Genomic DNA, 27,798 nt, shown 5'->3' on the forward strand with positions numbered 1-27,798 from the left:
TTTAAGCTCCTGGAACTCGTAAGGAATTGTAGTCAATTTATGTAAAATGTAAAAAATTACGATATCATGCAGTTTGAACGCTAAGAAACTATCTGGTTTTCGCTGTGTAAACAACGGACAACAAAACGGAAATACATGTATAAACGATTGCTCAAATAAATGTAGAATACACAGGATAAAAAAAAGACGGGTTTATTGCGTCAGATGCTTCGTGGTTCGCCAAAATACAACGGCATTTCTTTGTGCGATATCGAAGTAAAGGTTTGTTTTGGTCAGCTTAAGGGTGATGATTAAACTGAAGGGAGGTTGAGGTTCTTGGGTATGCGGACGTCACCGAAGTTCTCTTGATAGCGGATGCAGTATACGGACAGCCAGTCCACGTCGTTGAAGGTCAGCGATCCCGGAAGAGTCAGGGTGATGTCTTCGCCGGTGTAACCTTTGGTCAGCTTCACCCTGGCAAGGAGACAGAATCAAACTGCAGTTCCAGTCCCCACCTTTCTTTTGCGCTTTCAGGGGCTTTACGATTGCCTCGAACAATGATTAAGTTTTGTTCCGTATTTTGCTGAAGGTGGCGTAAAATGGCTCATGCATAAGGAAATTAAATTACGGTTTCTAGCCGTGTTCTGCAAAATAATGGCGGCGGCGGCTGAGGCGCTGCGCACTTCGGTGCACGCAGACTACACATAATCACACTGCCCACTAACCATGACGTCACTTGGCCTTACAATGTCAGTGACGCCTTCGCGTTACGCGACGTAATAGTATCAAGTTCACGTGGCGTATCACGCGACAAAATAGTATCGCGTCATCTGATGCTATAATATCACGTGACAGGGTGATGTTTAGCTGGCAACATTATCACTAAATTTAGCGGATATATTTTTTAGCCATAAAACATCTACAAGATATAGACGTGGGAATCCGCTGCTTAACCTTGTAAGTATAATGAGTGTCGCCTTAAAATGGGTCTTGCAAAATATGTTGACTAAATCACACTCGAAATTTAGGGTAAAGATTGACTCGTTATTTGATAAGCTCCGGCAATCTACCCATTTCATATTGGATTAGTGAGAATGACCAGATATTTTAGAATCTATATTATAAGCCTCTATACTTGATTACTTAGGACCGTATGAGTTAAAAGAAGCTCGCAATGCAGTTACTTCGTTGCGCAAGGGGACGAAATGCTAGGCGATATTTGACTCCCATTTACATTTTCGGTTCCGTGCTCCTATCGAGTTTTACGTGATATGAAATTGTCATCATTATCTGATCACGCGAGTGGACCTTGCTAACCTTTCCGGAAAGCAGAGTGCTAAGCGAAAAAAAATCTTTCAATTTAGCTCGGGTTCGTTTAGCTGCCTCGCCGCATTTTGTGACCGTAACTGCTACCATACTTCCAGCTCAACTTCACGGGAATGGCGCGCCAGGTAGTGCTATGTGGCAAAACGAGACTCACGGACTAGGTGGCGCAAGCCGCCGCCCAGTTAACAGGGTTCATCCGCATTCAACCAACTTCACTGTGAAGCCCCTATTAGACTGGATTACTCCCAGGACAAGGCTACCTTAGTACTTACTCTCCACTAGCTGTGGGAACCTTGGTGGCTCCGGTGTGGGTCACCTTCGGTCCTTTGCCGACCAGGAAGTAAACATCTGCAAGTGCATGGTCATGTTTGAAATCCTCCACACCAGGCATACTGTCCGGAAACAAGAATTAACTTCGTCAAAGTCGTTTATATGCGGTCGTCAACACCTGAGCAGAAGGCACTGTTGCGCTTAGCGTAGAGTTTGGTCAATTACTCGTGAGATAATAGGTCTAGCAACTCCCGTCCCAACACGCCTATGAAGTACATGCCTAATGCGCCTCAAATTTCGTGGCTGAAACGGCGGTCGGTGAGGGGCGCTGTTCACGCTTTGAGAAATTTCATGTGGCATCAAGGAAGATGAAGCCGATTTTTTAGTGAGCATGGATTCCATCTGGCTGCGGCATTGACCTCAGCTCTGCTTGGAAGAGTAAGGATATGTTCACAACGCTCGCCGTGCCAGCAATGACCATCCCCACCAACATGAGCTTTATTTGTTTTAACAGACGTAGATTGCACAGTTGGCACTATTTGTGTATTTACACGACTGAGATTTCTTCCACAGACAGGAGCAAACGTCACCGCGCTTCGAGGTCACGTGTGCCACACCAAGGATGCTTGCTATACTTTATTCACCCTTAAGCTGAGACTCCAGCCAATGTTACAACCACAAGAGCACGATGTTGCAGCTTTGAAATGGTCTTCTGCAGAGCGCGCACCCGCGCTAGAAAAGCCCGTCTCAAATCCAGGAGCGCGGGCTAGATCACGCGGACAGCTATTGCTGTAGTCTCAGCTTAAAGCTGAACGGAATATAGATGCTTTACACACTATCCAATTACAGCCGCCATGGCTGACCTTCTCTTGTCTTGCCGAGATTCCGAGCCACTGAAACGGGCATTGTCGTGCCTCTACAAAGGCCAATGCTGGGGCAAAGGACACAATAGAATCTAACATGGCAAAAACCTGGCCTGTTATGCTAATGATGAAGTGAACTAAAGATAATAAGAGGAAACAAAAACTGAAGGTCGGTTATGGCGGCGCCCATGTATAGCTGCTGCAAAGCGTTCTCGTGACCTCGAAGTCTGATGACGTTTGCTCTTTTGTGTGGAAGAAACCTCCATCGTGCGAACTCACCACAAATGGTATTATCACAGGAATGATTGACAGAAATGGTGACGCTCCCCGGACAACAAAGTCGAATTTTATAGAGACTGTATCACATGTACGAAATGTATCTGACCATCTCAATGAACTCCCACACTGGTATGCTCTCTTAAATCGATGTATTCCTCTTCCAGACTTTTAGACGTAGCATTCAATACCAAATGGTGTGTCGAGTTGCGAAACTGCACTCGAACGAGTGGAAATAAAACCCCATGATGGTGTGACCTGAGATGAGCGAAATGTATGTCGACGCCTGTGCATGAGACCTAGTGACAACCTTGGTGCACCGTGATTTTCAGTGCCTCGTGTTTTCTGACCAAATTCCATGTAATACATAAAAAAATATTTAAAAACAAACACAGTGGTGGCCGAGTGGTTTAGCGCACACCGACTCAGGGCACGTGGAGCGAAAGCTCGCGCTGCAGAACCCAGGGATCCCAAGTTTAGTCCCCACCCCTGCCATTTTCGATCTGGATAGGAATCGTACCGGCGTGCGGTCGTGTATCGCTACCGTGCGATGCACGATAAAGGCCTCAGGCTAGCAGTCGTACTGCACTGGCTGAACTCTTTATCTACTGTAAGCAATAATGCCATGTTCCGGCAGACTGTCCCGCAGTATAAACAACTAAGGACTAATGTGTTTTGTTCTTTGGTATTAATACAAATGAGCGATTGTTGTGCTGACGACAGGGCAACACAAGGCGCACTATTGGCGCCAACACAGCAGGAACGAGATTATCTGGAGTGTGCCATCCTAGCGCTGGGGAGGTCGGCAAAGAGTATCCTTTCCCGTAGCGTGCTTTGGGAACGCCGCTTCTCTGCCTCGGGCGTTCGACGTTCATGTACGGCTGTGCATGGGGTCTCGTTTCCCTTCTCACTGAAAAAAACAATATATATATATATATATATATTTCTACTTTGTTTTACTTTCATTTGGGGTTTCAATAATAATTGTGTTGCGTGTATTTTTAAACAGCCATAAGTCAGCCAGACTTAATGGACGTTTGGTGTCTCAGCTGTAAATGAGAAATTTAGCCAGTGCAGTACAACCTATAGCCGAGGTCTTTAGACATCAACGTGCTCCACACAGTAGTTATGCACAACCGCACGCCAGTACAATGCTCATCTGGATAGTAATCGGCAGGGGTGGGGATTGACCCCAGTATCCCTAGTTCTGCAGCAGAGCTTTTGCTTCACGCGCTCCGAGTTGGGGCAAATTAACACACTCGGCCAAATTCCGGATTTTTAAGACTGGCCTAGATAATAAGTGACTGTAGATTTTTATTTTTTTCTGAAAGGATAACTGTTTTTTGAAGCACCACCGTGAAAAAAAAAGGTCCTACACCCTTACTTTAAAAAAAGTCTGTGCGTCTACTTTCACGCACAACACTCGGAGAGCCAATCACCGCAACTTACGGAGGCAGCTCAGCGAATGACGATGCCGAAACATATGTTTAGACCAAAAAACGCATCTGAGTTGGGGCATTAAGCAATGCAAAACGTCACGCTTGTATTGCTTAATGTCACAACTCAGACTGCGTGTTTTGGTCTAAACATATGTTTCGGCATCGTCATTCGCTGAGCTGCCTACGTAAGTTGCGGTCATTGGCTTTCCGAGTGTTGTGCGTGAAAGTAGACACACAAACTTTTTTTAGAGTGGAACTCGCTCTTGTGAATTCGTGGCGACAAAGCGCCGTGTGCGGCGATTTCACTGTTATGGCCGTCAAGCACTTGCGGTATTCGTTTTTAGTGCGGCCTTTACGTCTACAATCTTTTAGTGGAAGTTGTGTTTATAGCAATTTTAAGTTCAATGTATTACTTGGAGAGGCAGCTCACCTGGGCCAGATCCGTCATAGGTGAACTTCGTGATCTGGATAGTCCTCTTGTTCTTGAGCACCACCGGTCCGGAGCCGACGTTGTGGGCTCGCTTAGTGAGCCCTCCGAGCGTCACCGGGCCTGCGGTTCCGACCTTCGTGGCAGCTGGCAGTGGGGACTGCGCCAGTGTGTTCAAAAAGATTTAATGATCGATCTATTCCACGTAGGCGGCAATATGAGCTGGCCCAGTCTAGTGCTAGCTCAAATTGATACAAATGACCCGTGGGCTGCCTCCGGCATGCTAAGGTATCAAACCAACCGTCAGAATGCGACGAATAGAAACGTGGCAGTCAATTTCAACCCCTTTTTGTAACAGCTTAATATGCGCTTAACGAAAAAATAGTCAGAGTGCAGGCGAGCTGGTGTAAGTTGAACATGATTGTAAACCTGAGACTGGGGCAGGAAGAGAACACAACAGAAGGTAGTAAAAGAGGAGGCAACGTCTCAAACTCAGCTCTGAGCTGAGTTTGAGAGGGACTGGGGCAGGAAGAGAACACAACAGAAGGTAGTAAAAGAGGAGGCAACGTCTCAAACTCAGCTCTGAGCTGAGTTTGAGACGTTGCCTCCTCTTTTACTACCTTCTGTTGTGTTCTCTTCCTGCCCCAGTCTCAGGTTTACAATCATGTTTAATATGCGCGGGGTTCGCCAGCAGCCCTTTCGTGCTGACCCGCCTGAACGCCGTTGGGCATGCTCGTACTGCCACACCTTGTACCACTTTTTTGTGTCGGTTAAAGATCAAATAAACTTCAACGACTATAAGAAAGCTTTGTATTCAGTATGATGACACAGCATATAATGCGTTGGTGTAAGCGAGCTGGGAAATAATAACGATAATAATCCCGGGAGGAAGGGAACAAGGGGCGAAGGACAAACACACATCTCCAAATTTAGCTTAGTGACTGTTGTGCGACTGAAAAAATCCGCCCACTCCTGGCATCGAACCAGGGACTTCTCCATTTCCAGTGAAGTGATCTACCAACTAAGCTAATCAGGAGTTAAACCTCAATAGAGCAGGCAGGGTTTAACAGCTGCCACCATTCGAACACCAGTGACGATAAATGGCCAGCATTTTAAGGTTATGATGATAATGCAAATCATTCAAAGGTACTAGCGAACTGGATTAAAATAACAATAATAATTCCAGGAGAAAGTAAACAAGTAAAGAAGGGACAAACACGGATCTCCAAACGCAGTTTGGTGACCGGTGCGCGACTAAAAAAATCCGTCTGGTCCTGGTATCAAACCAGGGACCCCTCCATTTCCAGGGGAGAGGTCGTTAATCTTGTTTATCTCGCACGCATATTTACATTTATTGCATTATCAAACAGAACCTTAAAATTTAGGCCGTTCACCGGCGCTAGAGGTAGACTGGTGGCAGCTTTTAAAACCTGCTTGCTCTACTGATGCCCAACTCCTGGTGAGCTCAGTTGTAGAGCGCTCCACTTGAAATTGAGGGGTCCCTGGTTGGATGCCAGGACCAGGCGAATTTTTTCAATCGCGCGTTAGTCACAATGCTTTGTTTAAAAATTTGTGTTTGTCCTTAGTCTCCCTTCTTCCCCTTCTCCAGGAATTATTATCGTTATTCTTGTCCACCTCACTTAGACCTTTGCATTAAGTGCATTTTCATCAGAACCTTAAAATGCAAGCCGTTCACCGTTGTTGGTATTCGACTCGTAGCAGCTGTTAAAACCTGCTTGCTCTACTGACGTCCAACTACAGGTTAGCTCCGTTGGGAGAGCGCTCCACTGGAAATGGAGAGGCGCCTGGTTCGATACCGGGACCGGGTGGATTTTTTCATTCGCGCACCTGTTAGCATGCTGTGTTCTGAGATTTGTGTTGTCTTTTGCCCCCTTGTTCCGCTTTTCCAGAGATTATTATTGCTATTTGTATTTAGTAGTTCTACTGAATATTCTCCCAAGCTTAAAAAAATAAATAAGGTGTAAATGAGGACTTACTTGAAAATTAATTCCTCGCAAAATGTCGCCCACGACGTCAAAGTTATTTATAATAAAACACGATAATGTTCCTACCTTTTTTCTTTTTTTTTTCCCGAGCACGAACATCGTCATATTTATTATTATTGGTGTTTTTAGGAGCCCGAGCTTCTGCAAAAATGGCTTGAGGTTTTTTGGGCTATGAATTTACTAAAAAAGAAAAAAGAAGGAATTTAACATTATATGAAATACCCTTGATTAGATTCTGGATATTCCAGTTTGCGTTTCAAGATTGGAGATTGAACTTTTTGTTTCATTTGATTTTGTTTTTGTAAATTACATTATTGAAACTACTTTTACTATATCGATTTCAATGTAATCGACTCTCCGTTCAGGCCTTTCAGGGCTTATAGTCACCCAGCTCTCATCTTGCCCCTGCCAAACTGTACCATCGGTAATGTATATCAATGGCGGGTTTTTTGCCTTGACACAGCAAGATGACAACGGAAATTTTTGATGAAGCGATGTTTAAGAAAACAAAAGGCGTTCAACTAAACAATAATTTCATAACCCTTTCCATTGGCTTTCTGCGGAGGACAATTCAAGTATTTTTGTACAATAGCGTTTCACATCGCAAGTTTAATCCCTCAATATTTGACATTACATATTTCTAGTTCCACTTTATTCTAACTTGTCTGACTAGCAAACAAAACAAACAAATAAAAAAAAAACACCAGTAGCTTTTCTTAACGACAAAAAACAATGCTTTCCGCTGCCAAAATCCCCAGTATAGTTTGTTCAGATATGCTCTTTTTCTGCTGGCGATGCAGAAGCTTACTTATTACAGGTTGCTCAAATAGTCTATTGCACGCGTTTTCAAACCCTATTGGTTGCTCCTTTCTTTATACGGGTATTTTAATAAAAAAAAAGAATACTGCCTGCACAAGCCTAAATATAGCAATTACTCTGCCGCGCGTGAATTCAGGCTACCATGAGCAGTGCATAACTGAACGAATAGAAACCTCAAAAGCGAGCATAATGCGTGATGGGTGAATCGTCCTTAATTTGTTTATCTATCTGTTTCAATGATTTTTAACATTATGCCAGCCGTGACGCGAAACCAGGTTGGTAGGTGCATCCAAAGAAACATCACTCTCACCCATTAAAACAAATTACCAAGAAAAGCAGGCACACATACATTTGCACTATTTACTATTCGTGGATGGACAGTTTCCTTTGTGGACAGATTTAACAATAAAAAGTTTCTAAATAAATAATAAATAATATTTATTATATTAACTTTAAATTTATTATATTATTTATTATAAATATAAATATATTTATAAATTAAATAATTAACAATAAAAAGTTTCTAAATAAATAATAAATAATAAATAATAAATAAATAAATAAATAAATAAATAAAAGAGATTTTTATAAAGGGATATTAGGCTTGTTGGTAGGGAGCTTCTGGAGGCGACATGACGCCACCACAAGTAAAGCCAGATGTGTGGAGAGACACGCCCCCAACAATGACCAGAACCACCGCTATTTTGTTCACCCACGGGTGGCACACGAGGGTGACCAAAAGAGCTTCGGGTTTGGTCATAGTTGGGGGTGTGTCCCTCCACACATCTGGCTTTACCTCTGGTGCCGTCATGTCGCCTCCAGAAGCTTCGTACCTTCGTGGGATTAGGGATAATGAATTTGTCGTGGCTATTTCATTAGCCACCGACAACATAAATAAACGCGGGATGCGTGGCCTGTTATGATCACGATACTATCTTCGTGATTGGTTCGTGGGCATTCTTATCGGCTCAGGCCGCTTTCATATTGGCTGCGGACCAATGATGAGATGCTAGGCGCTTCTATACTATGGGTACATTTATCGTAGCTTGCATAGAACAGAGATAACGGTTAATAACGTACCCGTGCCGCCCGCTGTGCCACTGGCGTTCCCGTGTGAGACCACCGGATGTCTTGGCGCAAGTGGGACAGGTCCCGAGCTGCGTGGTGGTGTAACCTGAAAGAAAGGGAAATAAACAATCGGGAACATGGACACACAGAAATGAACAAATAGGAACACAAACAGGAACATCTCCCACCATGTAGTATTCTACTTTTTTTCAGATCTAATCACTTTTTTGTTTCCTGTCAATTCTTTCCGGCGTTTTTTTTTTCTCTTTCATTTCAGCAAGAATTGGCTATGTGTAGAAAAAAACTTTTCTTCTGTACAGCGTTCCTCATCTATTTTGAGTGTTCACGCTGGGTTTTCCGGGGAATTACTTTTTTTATGGAGAGAAGTCAAACAGACCGATACAAATAGGTTCTTGTATATTCACAATATGATTGCCGTGAGTGCTAAGGGGTACACTAACTAGAGATTTCACATCTGGACTAATCAAGCGCTCGGACAAACATTTTCAGGGGAGATATAGCAACATATGGAGGTGTATTGTTCAAACTTTCAGCTCTCTAGGACAATTTTCCATACCTGCATAAGAAGATGTGCCACTCTTCGTAAACAAGTCTCTGATATGCAAACGAAGCTATTAAGCACCATTTTGACTGCTTGATTATAAAGTGGCGGATGCGGGACTTTGGGCAATCTAGTTTTTTCTTTTTTTTTAAATGTAAGATGCATATCAAGCCCATGTCAATTTTCGAAAACATAGCTGTAAAATAAATTAAAGTAGTTAGCCCGATTCTCCAGTAAAATCCAGTTTAGAAACATCTTGATTATGGTATTAGAATGCGTTTACTTTCGAACAAAAGATTCCTTCGAATGAAATTTGCAGCAAAAAGCGAAACAGAAAAATGCATTCAAACATTGAAATCCTTTACTTTGTTACATGCCTCGCAATGTGGTGAAAATATGTTATATTAATGTAACTATTTGGCACATGGCTATCCAATTTAGTGGATTAGTGGAGGGGTGTATAATTAGTTTCTAAAACAAAAACCTTAAATTTGGAAATTAAACTTGTACAAAAAAAGATCAGATTTAAGTTCATGTCCCCCGTCGAAAATGTTTCGAATATACCCTGTGCGCTTTTTTACACATATCAACACTTTAGTACTAAAAACCCGTAATTGAGTTGCGTCAATATATAATTAGTTTTCAGGTGCGTTTCAGTGTACTTTAAGACAATATATAAAAGAAAACGCAATGAATGAGCTTTCATTTTAAACTGTTACGAAATACAGTTTAAACGAAAACTAAGATAAATTTCTCTTGACATTAGTGCCCTCTGCAGAGTGATCGAGGCTCTGTACTGCGTTAAGCCAGGGTCACGCTGCTTATACATACTACAAGAGACAGTTGGCACAGAGATTCAGACGTATATCACCACGATATCCATGCTTCGAATGCCGAGTGGCGACGAGTTTAAAAATAAACTTGACATACGGTATTATAACCACGCATATCTCTGTGGTTGTTGTTTACGGGCTGTTTTTGTATGTTATATAAGCAGTGTGAACCCGGCTTTATGGTTGTCCCCGCCGCCATTTTTTCTTTCAGTATATTTTTATTACGCGTTTTTAGAGAGGGAGGCATACATGTCTACAAGACACTTCTAGCTGACATTCAAGGTTGCACACTTTGTCAAGCATCATCAAAACCGATGGGTGTCATAGATACGGACGTTCAGCTATAGTTTGTTTTTCAGTGATTAAGCCATAACCTACTTCTTTTGTGCTACTTTTTCAGTTGACACATTGTTTTTTTTATTATTTGTTCAACGCGGTCGAATATTGCAGGGGTCATACTCGGTCACGTGATCAACGGCTGGACACCTGCTGACCTTCAGGAATGTTAGGCACGACCGCCTCATGTTTAAACATTGTTGCTCTAGGCAAAGCGTTCGACATCTGGCTAGATGGATGGACAGATGAGACAGGCAAAAGGTCATACGTCCACCCCCGCAGTCGCGGACTAGCCGGCGGACTGCCGGCGGCTAACATGCCACTGAGGACAGCGAAAAGAAGAAACCGATAGCCGACCAAAAAGACAGGCAGACAATATTAATGGCCAGAGAGACAGGTACAACAAGATAGACGAAACATTCCATACACCTTGTTAAAAAATATAGAAGGACGCAAAACTAAGAGGAGAAACGGACAACCTTGATTCACTGTTCCTCTCAAGCTAGTTTGTCATATTTCTTTTTCTGAAGGAGATTTAAAGCTGGAGGAAGCCGGCGTAACATCACAGAGTACGTGTCGAAGGTTGTGCTTTACTCGGGGAAATCCTTCGGTTCCAATCAAGAGAAAAAAAGGAGGACGGAGCTAACGACTCTGTGTCATTGTGTCAAGTAGTGCCGTACTTGTTTTGGTTTAGGTTTAATTTTGGGTTGGGCGTGGCAGGTACGCATTTGCTTGAGTACATTATTTTTGTATGAGAATCGCGGTTGAGGGTGCTGAACCGCGATCGCCGGTCATGCAGGCATGTACGCGTCCCTTTCCCTACGTTTCACCCGTTTCTAAAGCCAACGCTTCGACTGAAGCACTCGGACCGAATTACAAAGTAAATGCCGGGTCAATTTACGAAATGCCATAAATTTCATCGTTGTTTCAGTTTTGAGCTCATTGAGAAGTAAACTCTTCTCCTCCTGAAAAGTCATAGCGCGGTTCTGATGTACCGAAATAGGAGCACGCACACGCTACGGCGCAATGTCGAATCCCATTTGAATTAAGTTATGTTACCGCTTGCCCCGTACTCTGTCTCGCCTAAAGTAAAGACGCATCCTACGCTACGAACTGATGGGACCAACTAAACAGTGTCAAAACCGCACCATAATGATATTCAAGATGTTTCAGTACGTGTTCTAGCATCGCTGAACCTTTCATAAACAGCAAAGGCCGATTGACTTTCGCTTGTGACGCAGCTTGGGTGGTCCCATTACCTCGAAGCGTCGGCTGCATCTAGACTTAAGCTGAAACAAAGTTTAGTTAGAAGGGGGGGGGGGGGGGGGAGGAAAAGGCGTGCGTATTACAGCTCGGGACATGTATAGGGAAAGCTCGCGCCGCAGAATCCAAGGATCCTGGGCTTAATACGGACCCCTGTTTGCTACGCCGGTGAGCTCGCTAACCAACTACCAACCGGTATGCAGAAACAATGGAGGTTTGCGGTTCCCTCTGTCCCACTTGTGCGCACACGTCGCACGGCACTTGCTTGGTTTGTTTTGACAACTTTTGGTTGCCAAACTTTGCGAAATCTCCTCTGGGTGAACAAGAGTGCGAGCTCAAGGAACGTACCGACGACACACCACACACAAGAAAGACCCCATGGTTCTTTTACAAGGAACTAGAAATCCCGCGGCGAACTTATACCAAGAAAACTCGAGGGAGGTAATAATGATAAATAATAATAATAATAGTTTTTATTGATCAAAATCAACAGTACAATAAATAAGGTCTGCCGAAGCCGGCTAGGGCTTAAAATAATGTTAAGAGTTTCGCATATCCTGACTAATATTAAGTAACATTGTAAAATTGAAGTTAAGGAGAGCAGTTTTATTATTTCTCATTAGCTAAGTTACGCCCAGCAAATTATTTCGTTAAGCTAAATTCAGCTGTGCAGTGAAATGGCGTGCTCTGGCTCTGTAGCTTTGGCTCCATTGCCACTAATAGTTTTCCCCAAGTATCGAAGGTTCGCGTTTATTTTCACTTTGGGCTCTTGACCTTTGCTATCGCTTTCGTTCTCCTTTGACTGATGCTGATGTGTCTCGTTCAAAAACCGGTTTTGTTTACCCCAAACTCCAAGCACCGCGAGAGCGCCACATCGCTTGTGGCGTTCTCGCTTTTCCATCTGTGCTATTTAATTGTTTTTCTCAATCGCGTGGTGCACTTTTGCCAAAATCTCTGCTATTGACTGGGTGCACTCACGCCTCCCATCTCGACTCGCTCCATGTGATAAAGTTTGTCCAAAACAATCTAAGCCATGTGCGATAAGGGACCTCAGCCAGATACTATGATTGAGTGACCACTTCAATATAGATTGCACGCTAGGAAGCCGTGCGTTCTGTAACACCGCTTTTAACTGCTGTACATTGTCATGTTGATAAAAAAATTGAAGGGCACAATCGTTTGAGTATTGTGAGACACTATGTGGCAGTCATATTCGATCATTTGCCAACTATACACTTTCAACGAATTTCCAAATACCCGGCTCACTTGAGCGTATTGTTACGCGCTGCACATTGAAGTTTCCAGGTAGCAAGCTGTCTTGAAGCGCTCTAGTTGACAGTGAACCACGGCCGCGTACGGTGTGACAATGAAAAATAGGACGATCGTCTGTAGATCAGCTGCTCCATTTAGGTAAAATTCCGAAGCGGCAGAAAATGTTTGTTCACAAGTGTTTCTGTTTGAGGCTGTGACGTTCGAGGCGGGCATCTCTTTATATACAACGTTAGCAAAATATTTTTTTACCTAGTTGGTTAGACATCACGAAAATAAAAAGCGCGAAAGACAAGGACCAGTGGAACATTACACAGAAAAATCGCTTACTGTCCGACAAAGAGAGAGGATTCATTGTGTCACCTCGGGATATATACCTAGAAAAGGCATTGTGAAAAAACTAGAAAAGGTATTGTGAAAAAACTAGAAAAGGTATTGTGAAAAAACTTCAACCGCCTGCCTGACTTCAAGTTGAATCTCGTCGAGGCCAAGTGTCTTCAACTGTTTCACAGGCTGGACTTAAACCAACTAAGAACTAAATGAGAATACCCTTTTCGCGTAATTGTGACTACGAAGTGATCATGGCAGGGTTACATGTCATGGTTCCTTTTGCGTGATTCCTCCGTCCTCCAGCTGGATGACCCATTCTTGATATTTAAACTAGAGGTAGCAATTCAGTTCCCGAAGGACAATTCAACCCAGACACGCTATGGGCGTTCCCTAGATGTAGAAGACTTATCTTATTCGATAACGTAAAGATAATTGTTTGACACCGTCAGCGAATGGATGAAATCTCATGGAGCCCTAGGTTTTCAGAACCCCTGAGGCTTACCGGTCCCATCTTTCTTAGAGGTTCTGAATTTTCATTTGTGCTCTGCTTTTGTCACGTTCTCAAGGGAGACTTACATACTGTAGAAACGAATCTGCATTGGGTCATGCGTTGCTCCCATTTTGTGTGACTTTTTTCTTTCAATTTGACGGGGGCATAAACCAGGTGTTGACCTCCTATCTAGTCGCACACATATTCAGACACGTTGACGACTATATTGTGCTGATGACAAAAATGCCCGACGCAAACGACATCAACATTAGCAAAAGCATATTTCTAGCTCGTGCACAAGGACTCAACTTCACTCACGAGACCCTTACTGACAAGAGCCTACAGCTTCTTGATATGCGACTTGCTTTTCAAAATGACCACGTCTGTTGGATGTATTCACCTAGATCTAAGAAGAATACTTCAGTATGACCCTGTACACTAAAAACTGGTGAAACGAGGCATAGTTTTTAGTTGTTTGATCGCTGCCCTAAAAAGTCTTGTATTCATTTAGCAAAAGATAAATCTGACGCTCAAGTATCACGGCTCAATGCGTCAGGCTAGCTCGGTTCCATCCTGTTTGACGTTGCTGAATGTATGATCCACCCAAACAGAACAAGCAAGAGAAGAAGAGAAATAGAAGCCGACCGGCAGTCATCCCTTACATTCATCGCATCTTTCATAACGTTAAGCGAATTGCCTCCAAATACGATGTGCCGTTTGTGTTTTCAGCCCCTGACGAGCTAAAAAAGCTTCACCCCAGAGTCAACAGCCAGCGCCAAAGCCTGATGAATGCGGCGTTAGATTCTACCACAAATACGTCAACTGTTGCAACGCAGTGGTGTAAGAGATCCCGTTCTCCCGTGGGAAGGTTTATGTGGGACTGTCCGGAAGCTGCATTAACTTAAGGCTCAGAGAACATGCGCTAAATCTCAAATCCTCTACGCCGGGGCATCTCGCTATGCATGTGAGGGACTGTGTATCTGCCCCGCCGAAGTCCAGCGCAAGGATTCTGAGGAGGTGTCCAGATAAATGAACTCGCATGATTTTTTAGGCTAAAGTCACTGCGACCCAAGGAGACGCCTGCATTAGTGTTCGATCTGTGACTTTGTCATCAAAATGATTAGAATACATTAAATATTTTCCGTATTTAAATAAAAATGCTTTACCTTTCATTTTTACTTACTTTTAGTTATTTTTATTTCGCACTCTGTTACTTTAATTGTGTACACCTTTCCCTATTACTTTTACTAATTATTTTTAATTCTTAGTTGTTTTAAAATAATTTGGTTCCTTTCTCAAGCATATTTGTCGCATTTTACGTCAAAATTTTTTTATGTCTTCGTCGTTGTCCTCTTGCGAATTAAAACGTCAGTTGAGAGCAAGAGCTTGTCCTCTGTAGCCTTTCCCTTGTCCTTGTCTTTAGCGCTTTCTATTTTCGTGATATTCAACGTTAATTTCAATACAAATAAATAAATTGAATATTAATATTAAAACAAATAATCAATTGTGACGATATGAACCAAGAAATACCTGAAGTGGGTTTCCTGCGCCTCAAGGTCCTTCACAAAGCCTTGTGCTGAAAAGGACAACAAATATAAGTGAGAATTGTGTCGTGAAAGCAATCGAATCGGTGCTCTACCCATCGTGTCCCTTATACATTTTTAAACATAGATGGAACTTTTAGCCAGTCTGTCACTGTATTCCAACGCACCACAGAAGGCACTGCTCTCGAGCGCAGTGGTGGACAAGACTGCAAGGCAGGTGAGTAAGTAACTCGCGGTTACAATATGGAGTCTTATAGTCAAGTGCTTTTTATGAAAAGAAAATTTAAGAAAAAAATAAACTTACGCCTTCACGCAATGACACCGATTTGCTCACGTTGACAATATCAAAGCATTGGCATAACCTGACCTAGTGATCTACCAACAATGCCTTTGAATCCGCTCATGGTTCAAGTTACACTCCACAGAACGTAGTATAAAAAAAAATCATTACCCGTTCGAGACCCACCAAGAACCCAATATCTTATGTGCACAATTCAGTGAGCGACAAACAATCCCATTTATATGACGTCACTAGCTATTAAAAAAAAAAAAAAACTCGTTGTACAACTTCGTTTGCGCTTTGTTAACTTTAAAACGCTCTGGTGCTTAATCTTCCAGTGTGAGTTGGCGGAGCGCCAGCTGTTGCGAACAAACGCATACAAAACAGCCGTTGGATGTACGAACACGACTCACTGCTGCAACAAGTAGACTCCTTGTAATCCCAAGAAAATGTAGGAAGCGCATTTGTTACTTCGCATTATATGCGTTGGAAACTATTCATAGTGTACATGACTAAAACAGTTCAAATAAAGAAGTTGAATTGAAGATACCAACACAACAGGACGCTGTGATAACAACTAAAGTTTTATTTGTTAAAACGACAGAAAGAAATCAACGTAGCCAAAATGGATTACATCAACAAGCCGTTGTTAATGTAATTTTGTTAATGACGAAATCTGTTCTGGTTACGTTTCTTTCTTTTTGTCTTTTTCACTAACAAATCTTTAGTTGTGAGTACAGCTCCGTCCTGCAGGACGAAGCTGTATTCATAACTAAATATTTGTTAGTGAAAGTTCAAGTGAAAAACCAAACACGACATGTCGTGTTTGTTTCTTCACTTGAACTTCGTACGTTTGAGCTGTTTTCAATGTGTATACCATTTACCAACTCGCTCAATTCGCGACATCAATATAGTTTACCTTAACAGTGAATTTTATCCCCATAAACGTTTGTGGCAGTAGGCAGTTAAATTAATCACTTAATTTTGCCATTAAAGAATTTTTCAAAATTGTGTGATTACTAGCCTGTTCGATTTCAGTGATACTTTACTGATGGTGTTTCGGGACATTATCGTCAACGGAATTGCGATAGTAAAAGTTGAAACATAAGCTCTACGGCTATCTGTAGTATCGCCTCGGGTTTATTGAGCATCACGATTAATGGAATCGTATTTACTTTCCCTTCTTTACCGGAAGTTTCAACATTTGCGTTCTGTCCAGACTTAGTAGAGTTAAAAGTTATTGAAGCACTCGCAATGCTTCCCAATCTTGAAATTGATACAGCCGCAATGTGTACCCTGATTTCTACCAAAAAACTTCTTGAAAATGTGCTATTTCTCTTGCAAAGGGTGGTTGGCCGAAGTTTGTGAGTGAAAGCAACCCTTAGTTACTCTTAATTGTATCCTGATTACAGGAGGGAAGTGTACGTCAAAATTATAAGGCACGTTTGCCTCCATCAGATTCAATGCCGTTACAAAAAAAAAGAGGTGTTAATTGTTACTTTATTTTATTTCTTTCAGATATATGTGTTGCTATGACTATTGCCTGCAACGTCCCGAACTTCCATGCAACATTTTATATTGTTAAATAAACCGAGTTCAATCAAAGTGTGTCTGGACTGACCGCATGTAAAATGAAGCTGCCGAAGCTCCGGACGCTCATTTCCGGACTGTTGCATAAAAAGGCGGAAGGAACGTGCATGCGCGGTGTGCTGTCTACCGAAACTGTGTCATTGCTACCTTAATAAGCGGCACCGATGCCTTCAGCACGTGACACTCTTCTCCCCTCTAGTTTTCAATGATACCAGTTGAGCTAAGTCCGATCATCGCGTGAACAGTCCCCTTTCTCAAGTTGCCAGTGGTCAGTTCAGCACAATGTACGGCCAGGATTGAGACTATTGCCAGAGTAGGTTCGCTTCTATATTAACGCATTTAAAGGTTTGTTTAGCATATCTCAAGTTAACTCTCAAAGGTTCTTTCTTGACACGAGATAAGTGTTATGGTAGAATAAAGTTAATCCCTAAAAACGTTTTATTTATTTGTGTATAGCTTCATCATAATACTTAGAAAACTGCGTGTTTAGATTCACAACTAGACTGCAAGATAAACCCTTGGCGTCAATAGTTCAGATAAATGCTTCTACTCAAATCAAAGGGAAGTACACTTTGATACTGACCAAGAGGTCAACAAGGTTTAAATTCTTGGCGATGATGCATTTTATGGCGGTTGCTGTAGTACTGCTGCTATATTAATGAACGTTTTTACATCTCAATACCTTTTTATTATAGGCTCAATTTCGGAAATAAATAGGCATAAATATTATCGAGCATCTACGAGAACAAAAATTTTTGGCATCACATAAACTTTTGATGGGGTCTTGACGCTGGTTTAACGGATGCTATGTAGAATACATGTATATTGTCACCTATGAGGAAGACACGTCAAATATTTATTTGTGCAGAGAACTTGCCAGACGTCACTGAAACATTCCTGGAAGAAGAGTCTATCCGCATTTTTACGTATCAACACAATGATACATAGAGAAAAGAAGGATATCATTTATATACGTTAAAACGGTCTTCCAAACTCTATCAACAACATGTAATTCCAATCTCTATGATACACAGTTGGTGTACCAAACATAAAATTATGCTGTACGAGATTGGCTATTAGTTAATGCAATTTATGATTGGAGAGCCCATTAATAATAAATTCAAGTTGATTTTCCATGCCTTCAAGATTTATTATTCAAAGATTAGGATCCTTGTTAACGTAGTTCGTGTTAACTTAAGCAACGCAGGGTGTGGTGATTCCCGACCATCTCTGAGCAGCCAGCGAGATTTCGGCATTAGTTGATGACAACGCCAAAAAACAAAAATTAACTACACCAGAACTTTGAAGGTGATAGGCCACTCCCTGCGCTTCTTAAGTTGTCAGTGACGACCATGAGAAGCATCATTACTAAGGCATAAGCTGCCCCTCGCAAAGATCGATTCGAGCACAAGCTTCGGTATCTCTTCCTGCATTTCAACAATTTGGAATAGCTTCTTGAAATCGCGGGTGACAAAACAAAACAATCATTGAAATCGAACTAATGGTTTGAGGGACACACAAGTGGATTGTCTGCTTCAGATAAGATGCATCCTGCTGGGGGAAAAACAGGAAAAAGAAAGGAAGGCTATTACCATTTTCAAAGTGCTCGCAAAAAGCTGACTCACAAAAAGGGACTGAGCTGCAGATAACCTGGCTGGAATTCACAAATAAAGTGGGCCAACTCTAGAAGTTGGACTACAAGAATGTAAGTAGCTTTTAAAACAGGGTAAAATAGGGTGAAAGAAACAGAAAAAAATACACTATGTTTTCGAGAAGATGGTAAGTGTGCAGCAACGACCGAGGATGCTTTTGGCTATAGCACCTTCACAATATTATCGCATCTCTTTTAGTGGATTTTAGGGTACGCGAAGTGTTGTCTGGTGTTGTGACATAATGAAAGTGGTCGTAGTCATTATAAACGAAAAGGACATTGTTACTTCTTGTCTGTGCACTTACCGTCTGGAGCTTCTCAAAGAGATACAAAATCTTTTCGCGTCCTCTTCTCCCCGTTTTCGATCACAAAAAAAGGGCTAAAAAAGCGGATATAACTTGCCGCCCCCCCCCCCCCCCACTCGTTTTTCTTTATTTTGTAGAAATGTTTATTTGGGTTTTTTGTCATTGTTGTTAGAGTCTAAAAAAATAGATTTTGGGGCTTGGTGAAAGGCTTTGCGGAACTGGAGGGTGCCAAGCCATTCCTTTGCGCGTGAGTGTCACTGTGCTCGACTTTACTAAAATAACAACAACCAGGGGTTGGTCCTAAAAAAAAAGTAACAGATTACAAGGGATGAGCTTCATAAGATATCTAAGGGAATTACTTTAAAATTACTCTAGAAAATATGTAATTATTCCGTTACTAAATTACTTATAAATGTAAGAGATTTCAGGTGATCTCGATACTTGTAACGGATTACGTACACGTCTTGTAGTAAATACTAATGGTTCTGATTTCAATCCTCATCCGGTCAAAATGGTCCCGGTCAAAATGGTCCCGGACAAAATGGTCCCGGACAAAATGGTCCCGGTCAGAATGGTCCAGGACAAAATGGTCCAGCGTGGCATTATTTATTTGCTGTTTGCAGGTTTTTACATTTTCTACTCTTGATGGATATTAAAGACTTAGAAAATAGTTTGGGAAATACTCGTGAAACACAACCCTAACCCTTTTTTATTTTAACTAAATTGCAGTCAAGTGGTTGGGCCAATGTGTAATAAATCAATACTTATATTCAATTAAAAACGGCACGAAAAAAAATGTGGAACAAGCACGAGGGTTACAGAGACACATCGTTGGCTTAATCGAGTAATAAATAAGGCTCTGTATCCACTCTTGTAGGCCCTCATTTTTAGCGCTTCTTTTTTTTCCCATACGAGGAATTACTGGACGCCATGATTGCAAATGCGGAATCCACCACCCTAACATCGCCAAATCCAGGCCTTGTCATCACCGATTTTGAGACTCCTCCTATGAACTCTGCACGTGCTGTGTTCGGAGAAGACGTCGCCACAAGAGGATGCTATTTTCATTTCGCCAAAGCACTTGGCGAAAAATTCAGGAGCTGTCTCTAGTGTCCCTTTATAAGAAGAGCGACGTCTTTCGCCTGTTTGTTGGCATGATTAATGGACTGGCACTACTCCCTTTGGACAACATCGCACGTGGCATTGCGTTTTTGCGTAATACAGCTCCTCCAGAAGCGGGAGATTTGCTTGATACGAACTTCGACAGTACCTATGACATTGGTACGTTTCGCAGAGTTCTCACAAGGAATGGAACGGTGAGACTTCGAAGATGTGCACCTAAATTTCCTCCGAGGATTTGGAACATGCACGTTGCAACGATGACCGGCGACCACAGGACTAACAACCTCGAAGAAGCCTGGAACGGGAACTTTTCAAGCATAATTGGGCACTGCCATCCCACCATTTCGAGGGCGGTCGACGCTCTGCAGTCACAACAATCCTCTGTCACTACGGTTATGACATAGGAAATGGTCAGACATCCACCAAAGAAGAGGACAAAAAGAATCTACAAAGAGATGCACCAGCGGCTGGTAACTCTGTGCACACAGGACGTGCAAGGGCTCCGTCCCCTGAACGACTTTTTGAGGGGTGCGGGTCATGTCAATACATTTTTGTATTAGGCCTCCGCTCCAGCAGCGTCGACTTCTTGTCTCTTAAGTGGTCCATGTAATAAATATGCTCATACTTGTGGAATCAATTTTTGATTTCTCTAATATACGTTGTTCAGACAGAGCGACGTGGTTTCTGAAAAACGGAACACGGGTGTACGACAGGTCCATTTCAGAAAACCACGTCAAGAACCTGTAGTACGTGTATGATAATAATTTTTATTCCGGATACCGCTTTGAAGCTCGATAGCGCAAATTCGAAAACAAGGTCTGGCGATAGAAATATATTTATTAAACACGTGGAAGAACCTTTGAAAAACGGAGCTACATGGTATAGATGGAAGGGATTAAAAATTTGTTTCAAATGATTATAATCAAAACGTTAATATTATCCTTGAACATCTGTCAAAATAAATTTCAAAGTACCAAACCATTTTGTCCTATTAAGAGCTCTCAAGGTATTGATAAACTCACCTAGGACTATTTTGTCCGGGTTGGCACTTGGGACCATTTTGACCAGGACCATTTTGACCGGGACCATTCTGACCGGGACCATTTTGTCCTACATCCGTTCAATCCCCACTCCTTCCCGTTTCTAACTGGACGAGCATCGTACCGTCGTGCGGTCGTGTATCGATACTGCGAGGTGCACGTTAAAGACACTACGCTAGTGGTTGTTCCACACTATCTGAATTGCTCATCTACAGCCGAGAGACAAGTTGCCCGTTGAGGCAGATTAGGTTCAGACGGTATAAACATAAACACGCAAATTTTTTTACCTCGCCCCCCTCCCCTCCCGAGAGGAAAGAGTGCCCGTGTATTTCTATTGCTGTGAGTTTATGAGGACGTCTTGCAAACTGAATCTGGGCACTTTTAGTGACTAAAGCCCCGAGAACAATATTCCCTCAAAAAAAGACATCTACAAACAGCACTTGATTGCCCCTTTAAGTTTCACCATCATTACAGTTTGTGTTCTTGCTACATCGGTTTGAAATACGAAGCACATTTCATATGTGTGTTTGAGTCAGGAAGTGCAGCACATTACAACACGCGAAGCGTCTTGCGAATCCCCGGATATAAAGAGCTTGGTCTCACTTGGAAGGCATCTCTCGTGGGCTGCGTATTTGGAACATCGCCCGCGCGACCGTGATATAAACCCGAACTGCCCCGCTGCTTTCTAGGCTCGGCAGTGCTTCATCGCGTATCTCGATCACAGAGTCGCAATTTGTGTTCTTTTGCGGAGGGACGCTTTAGGATGAAAAACGGTGAGCGCCTAGGTCTGCAGTGCCAACTTGGATGGAAACCAAAAAAAGAAATATAAGTATGCTTCGGAGAATTACGGATAGCACGCGGATGACCGGATTGGCTACGGTGCGAACAGGCATTTTTATAGGCTTCGCTCCAGATGGGCCTTTTGCTTACCTGGCTTGAATATTTTGGCTCAACCTAAATTTTCTTAAATGTGTCTTTTTTTTCTGCAATGCTTTCACTCCTAACAATATGCGTGACAGCTACAAAAATGTTCGACGATTTTACTTATATTTGTATGTTCGCCCATGTTTCTTTATATTTTTTTTCTTCGGAGATCCTATCGGAATATCAAAACGAAAATAATGACGCTATCCCTATCGCCTAACGTATGTCACGTAAAACTGCCGAACAATTCACGACCTTCTTAAGCAGGAAACAAATGTCAGCAAATATTGCGTCGCTTGGCGCCGCTGAGCGGCGTAACCATGGCAACCGTTGCAGTCATTGGTGGTTTCTATAGTTACACCGCGCGGCAATCCGATGATACGCGATTTTCTCTCACATGTGTTTCCCGCTTTACGCTTGGACTCAAAGTGAAGCGATCTTGCACCGTGTTTCGCCATTTAAAATTTGCCATGCTATAGGCGTTCACTGTTTCCTGTCGTTCTCAGTCACGTGGGCTTCGTATCTGGTAATCGGAACGAAAAAATCATAAAACATTTCAACCTGGAATATGCCAGAACATAATGATGAGTCAAAACAAGAATCTGTTACAATCACGCATTTTTTGTAAATAGCTTTCAGCGGCGTGCAGAGATCAAAGCGATGTTTTACCGCATACCAGAAGGGACGACATTCAAGATTGTTGCGCCCTCGTGGAGAAGGTGTACAAGTGTTCTCAGCACAATAAAACAACTTCACACCCTGAACGTCGAAAATAAGCTATTTGACTGGGCGAACACCCTAAAGCCGGGGTCACACAGCTCATGCATCATACAAAAGACGGTCTGCGAACACTAGTCACCGCAATGCCCGTGGTTCGAATGCCGCGTGCCCAAGCTTCTTCTTGAGATTTTTGACATGCGTCATTCGAAGCGTGGATCTCGCGGTGACATGCGTTCGAATCTTTATACAGACTGTCTTCTGTATGATGAAGCAGTGTGATCTTGGCTTAAGGGTGTTAGCCTAATAGTCTAAAGCAGGGGTAGCCAAACCGCGGCTCGCGAGCCGAAGGCGGATCTTCGCTGGTCCAAGTGCGGCTCGCAGATCCCTCGTAAGGGAACCCCCCCTCCTTTCCTCCCCTTCCGCCCTTTCCGCGTTTCCCAAGGATTTCAGAATAAAGAACAACTTGGGTTGGGCAGCCTTGTCCCCCATACGTACAGTCGAACCGCTTTTCACTCGTATGTTTCCACAGATCCTGTTTCTTCTATTTTTCGAGGGAGTTTGTCGGACCCTAGGGGGAAAGGCATCAAGGACAGGGACAACCATGCATGCACTTTGGCTTCGGGTCGAGGAAATGTTCAGTCTCGCGGCCGTGGTCAACCGCCGGTGATACTTGTCCCCTTTATACAACGGATGTTCCCTATCGTTTCTTGTTGAAGGTCGCGGAAGCCCGAGTTGACGCCATACATATCCCCCCCCCCCCCCCCCCCCCCCACGGCTCCTACAAGTTTCTTGGTTTGGTTTGCGGCTCATAGGCCAGGTCAGCCTGGCCACCCCTGGTCTAAAATCTAACGTCTAAAAGTAATCCAACCACGAATACCACGGCGACTGATGTCTGCCAGACTGTCTTTTGTCTGATTATAAGCAGTATGACCCAAGTTTTAGGATGCTGGCGAACGCCCTGAAATTGGACGCTGGCGACCATAGCAGCCTACTGGGGATATTTTATTTACGAGTAGCACACTTGCAAGGAACACGCTCCTTTTTCAACCCCTCAGAAATGGAGAGATTTTTTTCTTAAACTTTAACAGCACCCTTTTTTGAGATTAAAGAGGCCTTTTGCGCAATAAAAGGTTACTGAAAGAGTGTAACTATGGCGGCTAGTCTATATAATACGCTCTTTACATCCTTAAGTGTTAAAACTTCGTATGTGCCTTGCTCTCAGCCCTGAGGAGAATGCGTACATCACCACGTTTGGCGTTCGACGCCCTGCGACGCGACTACGTAGAGTCTCCGGATGCGACGAACCGCTGGTGTGTGCAGCGGGAGCTGACGTCCGGCAGAGACGCGGCAAGTGTGTCATTCGGAGAAGCCCTCCCTGACGCCGGTCCGGCAAGCGGACCGTAAAGGCGGACAACGGGGCAAGAGACACAGGAAGCGCGGCTCCTCGTTCCGTTTATCTTGTCCGTACGCGAAGAGCCGCCAACCGGCACGCGTCGCCTTGTACTCCGCCTCATTTCCGCGAACCACTTTACTGCCCTGGGCGTTCCAGATAACAAGGGGGAGTGAGGTGCGACCGAAGAGACCAGAGGCGTTTACCGGTGGAATCTAATGTTTTTCAAAATTGGGTGTTACGGTCCTTAGCCGTAGTTCTAGTTATTGGGGACAAATAATTTGAATAAATGATAATGATTGTTCGCAATTACAGCCAGAAATAATTTTGTTGTAGTCAGCCTCACTCAACAGCCTCGTGTAAAGTGCTACTTACTACTGGAACGTGTTTCTTGTATTGAGTAGCTTGTAAGTCAACGCCGACGTAGTAATCAGAGTCACTCTACATGCCTCTTTTAGAGAGGCACTGAATACGAGAACACTTTTGTGAATTGAGTAACTCCCAGACAGGCGCCGTCGTAGTGGTGAATCCCACTCTACAAGCCTCTTGCTGAGTGACAGTGATTGATGGAACGTTTTTGTGTATTAGATAGTTTTTAGAGTGCTTCCGCCCAAAGTATTTGCGCGAGCAGTTCTGTACACGTACAGAGCGCCTCCACATAACAGCTCCCCTACATACGTTCGCTTTTTTTCACCTCAGACGCAGTCCCGAGCACCCACGTTCTGAAAAATCTTTTCAGCCCCTCCCACCCCCCTCCGGCCCCCCTCCCCTCCCCCCCCCCCCCCCCAAAAAAAGGCACTTTTTTGTGTCCTTTTCTAACACAAGCAACATGTCGCAGAATCGTTCTCGCAAAGTACATACACCTCACGCACGATCCCTACATGACTTTTACTTAGAGCAAGGATCTGTTGCAAAAACTGTACAGCAGACTGACTGAAAGCAAGCCTGCTTCAACATGCCTTTCCATAACGCAGCAGCTGCCGCTGTTAATCGCAGTACGCGTTGTGTAATCGTTTGCATTTGTTTTGTTAGAAAACTTACAGTTTAATTCAAAAGGTTTTTGTGCTTTCTTTTTTCTTTTTGCAGTGAATGTGCTACATTTGACAACAGGTGCATCAATGTTGTAGAATAGAAAAACATCGCAATAGTGTCATTCTTACATGAAACATGTGTTAGTAAACCCGGAAACGAGTGCTATTTTTTTTAAAGTATAAACAGTGTTTTCTAAATTAAAAATGTGCACATGATTCTAAAAGAATATGAGCGCAATGTGGTTGCGTTTTCAGTACCACGCACTCATTAAAGCTAAGTTCAGTTGATCAAGAACTTCCATATGTGAGGAATAACAGGATAACGAGTACTCAGGCCTGATTCCAGCATAAAGGCAATCTGTTATTATAATGTATTAGGCATATACGCTCTAAGAAATCTCGTGCGTCTCCTCTCCCGCAAGGCGGTTGGCAGAGCCCATCCTTGCAGTCTGCAGAGGGCGCTTGACGAATGACGACGCCGGTAACGGGTGTAAACCTTAAACACCTGTCACCACTGTGGCTTGATCATGACGCTTCACCATGCTCGGTGCCACAGCGCAGACCACTTCTTTAAATTTAAACATATCATCAGCCCCTTTATTCGACGAGCGCCCTCTGATGACTGCAGCGATAGGCTCCCGCAACTACCTTGCGGGACATCAAACGCTCCATATTTCGAAGAGTGCAGTAAGTTGGTGCATAAACAGAATATCATCGTATGTTAACATTAACATCCACCCTATAAAAAAGTGGGTCCCTGCTCGACATAAAACGCAAAGCACCAAAGCACAGCCACAATATTCGAGTAACGAACAGAACGTAAGGGCGCGAGTTAGCTGGTGTATACTGAACATTTTGATGCAATCCGAGACAGAGGAAATTCGAAATTTTTGAGCAAGAGAAGGGGATCGTCTAAAACCCAGCAAGAATTTTATTGAGGACAGAACCCTGTATGTAAGGGTCGAGCAAACTAAAAGAAAGAGAACCATCCTTTCCCACCAGGCAGTTGGGAGTGCCAAGCACTTTACTTCCAGTAGTATTGATCATAGTGTCAAGGAAAGTCCTTTCAGTCCAAGGCTGTTTCATTTCAGGACTACGCGAAGTACATGCGTATCTTCACAATGTTCGTGCTTAAACATAAAAAAAAATTTAAAATTTACGTGCTAACATCAGACCGTTTGTTATCAAAAATTTCCACCGCAACAAGGTCGCGTTTTTTTGTTTTTTTTTTTGTCTTTTGGGCTACCAAGTTACAGAGACATTCAGAACTAACCATTTTCCAGGAGAGCTGCTATTTATGCCGCGTGAGTTGTAAGAAAATTAAAAAAGTAAAAATTTCAAAATCTGAATATCCGAAAAACGTTTCTCGAAACTTTAGAAGGGGAAGCGTCAACTGTACCATCTCCGGCGTCTTTTAAGTGCCCACACATTAAGTGTTAGAGGCTAAAAACCCCTAATTTACGCTGTTGTATGTTCAATACACATCACGAGTTCTCACAAAAGTACCGCGCAAAAATATTTTGGTTCAACAATATGCATTACAAAACTAATAGCGTCTCGTCCACCTTCTGCTTCTCTGTGTGCTTCATGTTATTCATGTTCTCTTTTTCTTTTCTTTTTGCTATGCTTGCGAGCGTTGGTGCAAGAATGCCACATTAGGCTTGCGCTGCGAATCGTAAGACTCAAAATTTGTCTTGAAACCTATGAAAAATTAAAATTGCAAGTTCCAGAGAAATAAAAAAAAAAATGCTGGAGCATTAAACCAGAGAAGGAGGGCTAACTCTTCAGAAATTCTTGCATAGCGTGTACGAAAGCCTAAAAAAGAAAATGGTGATTGAAAGCAGCTTACGAGCGCGTGTTCTCTCCGAGTAATGCTGAAACTTTACGTTCCACCTCTCAGTGCAGTAAATAATTTCTCTCGTATATATCGCAACGCGTTTATCCATTCACATAAATACCGCGCAACCTGGGTCACACCCGAGTCAAGCCGGCATAGGTGGAACAACAAACGGCCCCGTCTCACCTGTGGGCGTCCCGTCGACGGCGGCGCACGAGACGAGCAGCGCTAACGCGACGCATCCTAACCACCTGCCCCTGCTCTGTTCCAGCATCATGGTCAAAAGACGTGCAACACCGATGTCTCTCCCGAGGACAGGACGTGTCCGTGCCGCTCCTCTCTTATATAAGTTCTGGCCGAGAGAGGCGGCGGCAAGGTCGCCCCGCGAGTTGTATGCCCTCCTTGGGAGTCCGGTCACGCTCGCCCCGCCGTCTTCGTGGGCGCAGCGCCGTTTCCCAATGGACGGCACTCGGCGACGGGTTCCGTGACGCGACGCCGACGCCGACGTCCCATTGGAAGGCTCGTGCGCGCAACGGGACAGAGAAGGGGTGCACGCGTCGCCAGACGGAAGGCCTCTTCGTCTGGGACGAATTCTTTTCGGTGGTCGACGAACCGAGAACGCCGTGGTATTCCTGCGTTTTTTATTCGTCTCGTTGACTGCGGGCCGTGACAGGAGTGCTATCGAAGGATGCGCAGTTTCACGCTTCGTCCGAGGGCAGTCGAAGGCACGAATTCGTAGAACCGCTAAGGCACGTACTAGAAGCGCACGTCACTGGCCCTTCTCTGCACGTGGTTGGTTTGGCGACGA

General features: G+C 43.5%; 1 protein-coding gene across 1 annotated transcript; it reads right to left on the bottom strand.

Moving 5' to 3' along the window:
• Positions 1-176: 176 nt before the first annotated feature.
• Positions 177-27,369, bottom strand: LOC8030398 (protein Skeletor, isoforms B/C). Its single transcript, XM_002400833.3, has 6 exons — positions 27,177-27,369; positions 15,087-15,132; positions 8,486-8,579; positions 4,584-4,740; positions 1,578-1,653; positions 177-453 (listed from the first exon to the last, which is right to left on the bottom strand). Exons 1-6 carry the CDS (start codon positions 27,265-27,267, stop codon positions 291-293), a joined length of 627 nt encoding a protein of 208 aa, XP_002400877.2. The 5' UTR covers positions 27,268-27,369; the 3' UTR covers positions 177-290.
• Positions 27,370-27,798: the final 429 nt, after the last annotated feature.

The sequence above is a fragment of the Ixodes scapularis genome, unplaced genomic scaffold, assembly GCF_016920785.2.
Source record: "Ixodes scapularis isolate PalLabHiFi unplaced genomic scaffold, ASM1692078v2 PGA_scaffold2__306_contigs__length_199485367, whole genome shotgun sequence".
Classification (NCBI taxonomy): domain Eukaryota; kingdom Metazoa; phylum Arthropoda; class Arachnida; order Ixodida; family Ixodidae; genus Ixodes; species Ixodes scapularis.

Excerpts from the sequence above, each read along its gene's own strand:
- LOC8030398 (XM_002400833.3), bottom strand. The coding sequence starts at position 27,267 with ATGATGCTGGAACAGAGCAGGGGCAGGTGGTTAGGATGCGTCGCGTTA. Across the intron at positions 15,133-27,176 it reads CGTCGACGGGACGCCCACAG|CACAAGGCTTTGTGAAGGAC; the intron begins GTGAGACGGGGC and ends TGTCCTTTTCAG. Across the intron at positions 8,580-15,086 it reads GCGCAGGAAACCCACTTCAG|GTTACACCACCACGCAGCTC; the intron begins GTATTTCTTGGT and ends CCTTTCTTTCAG.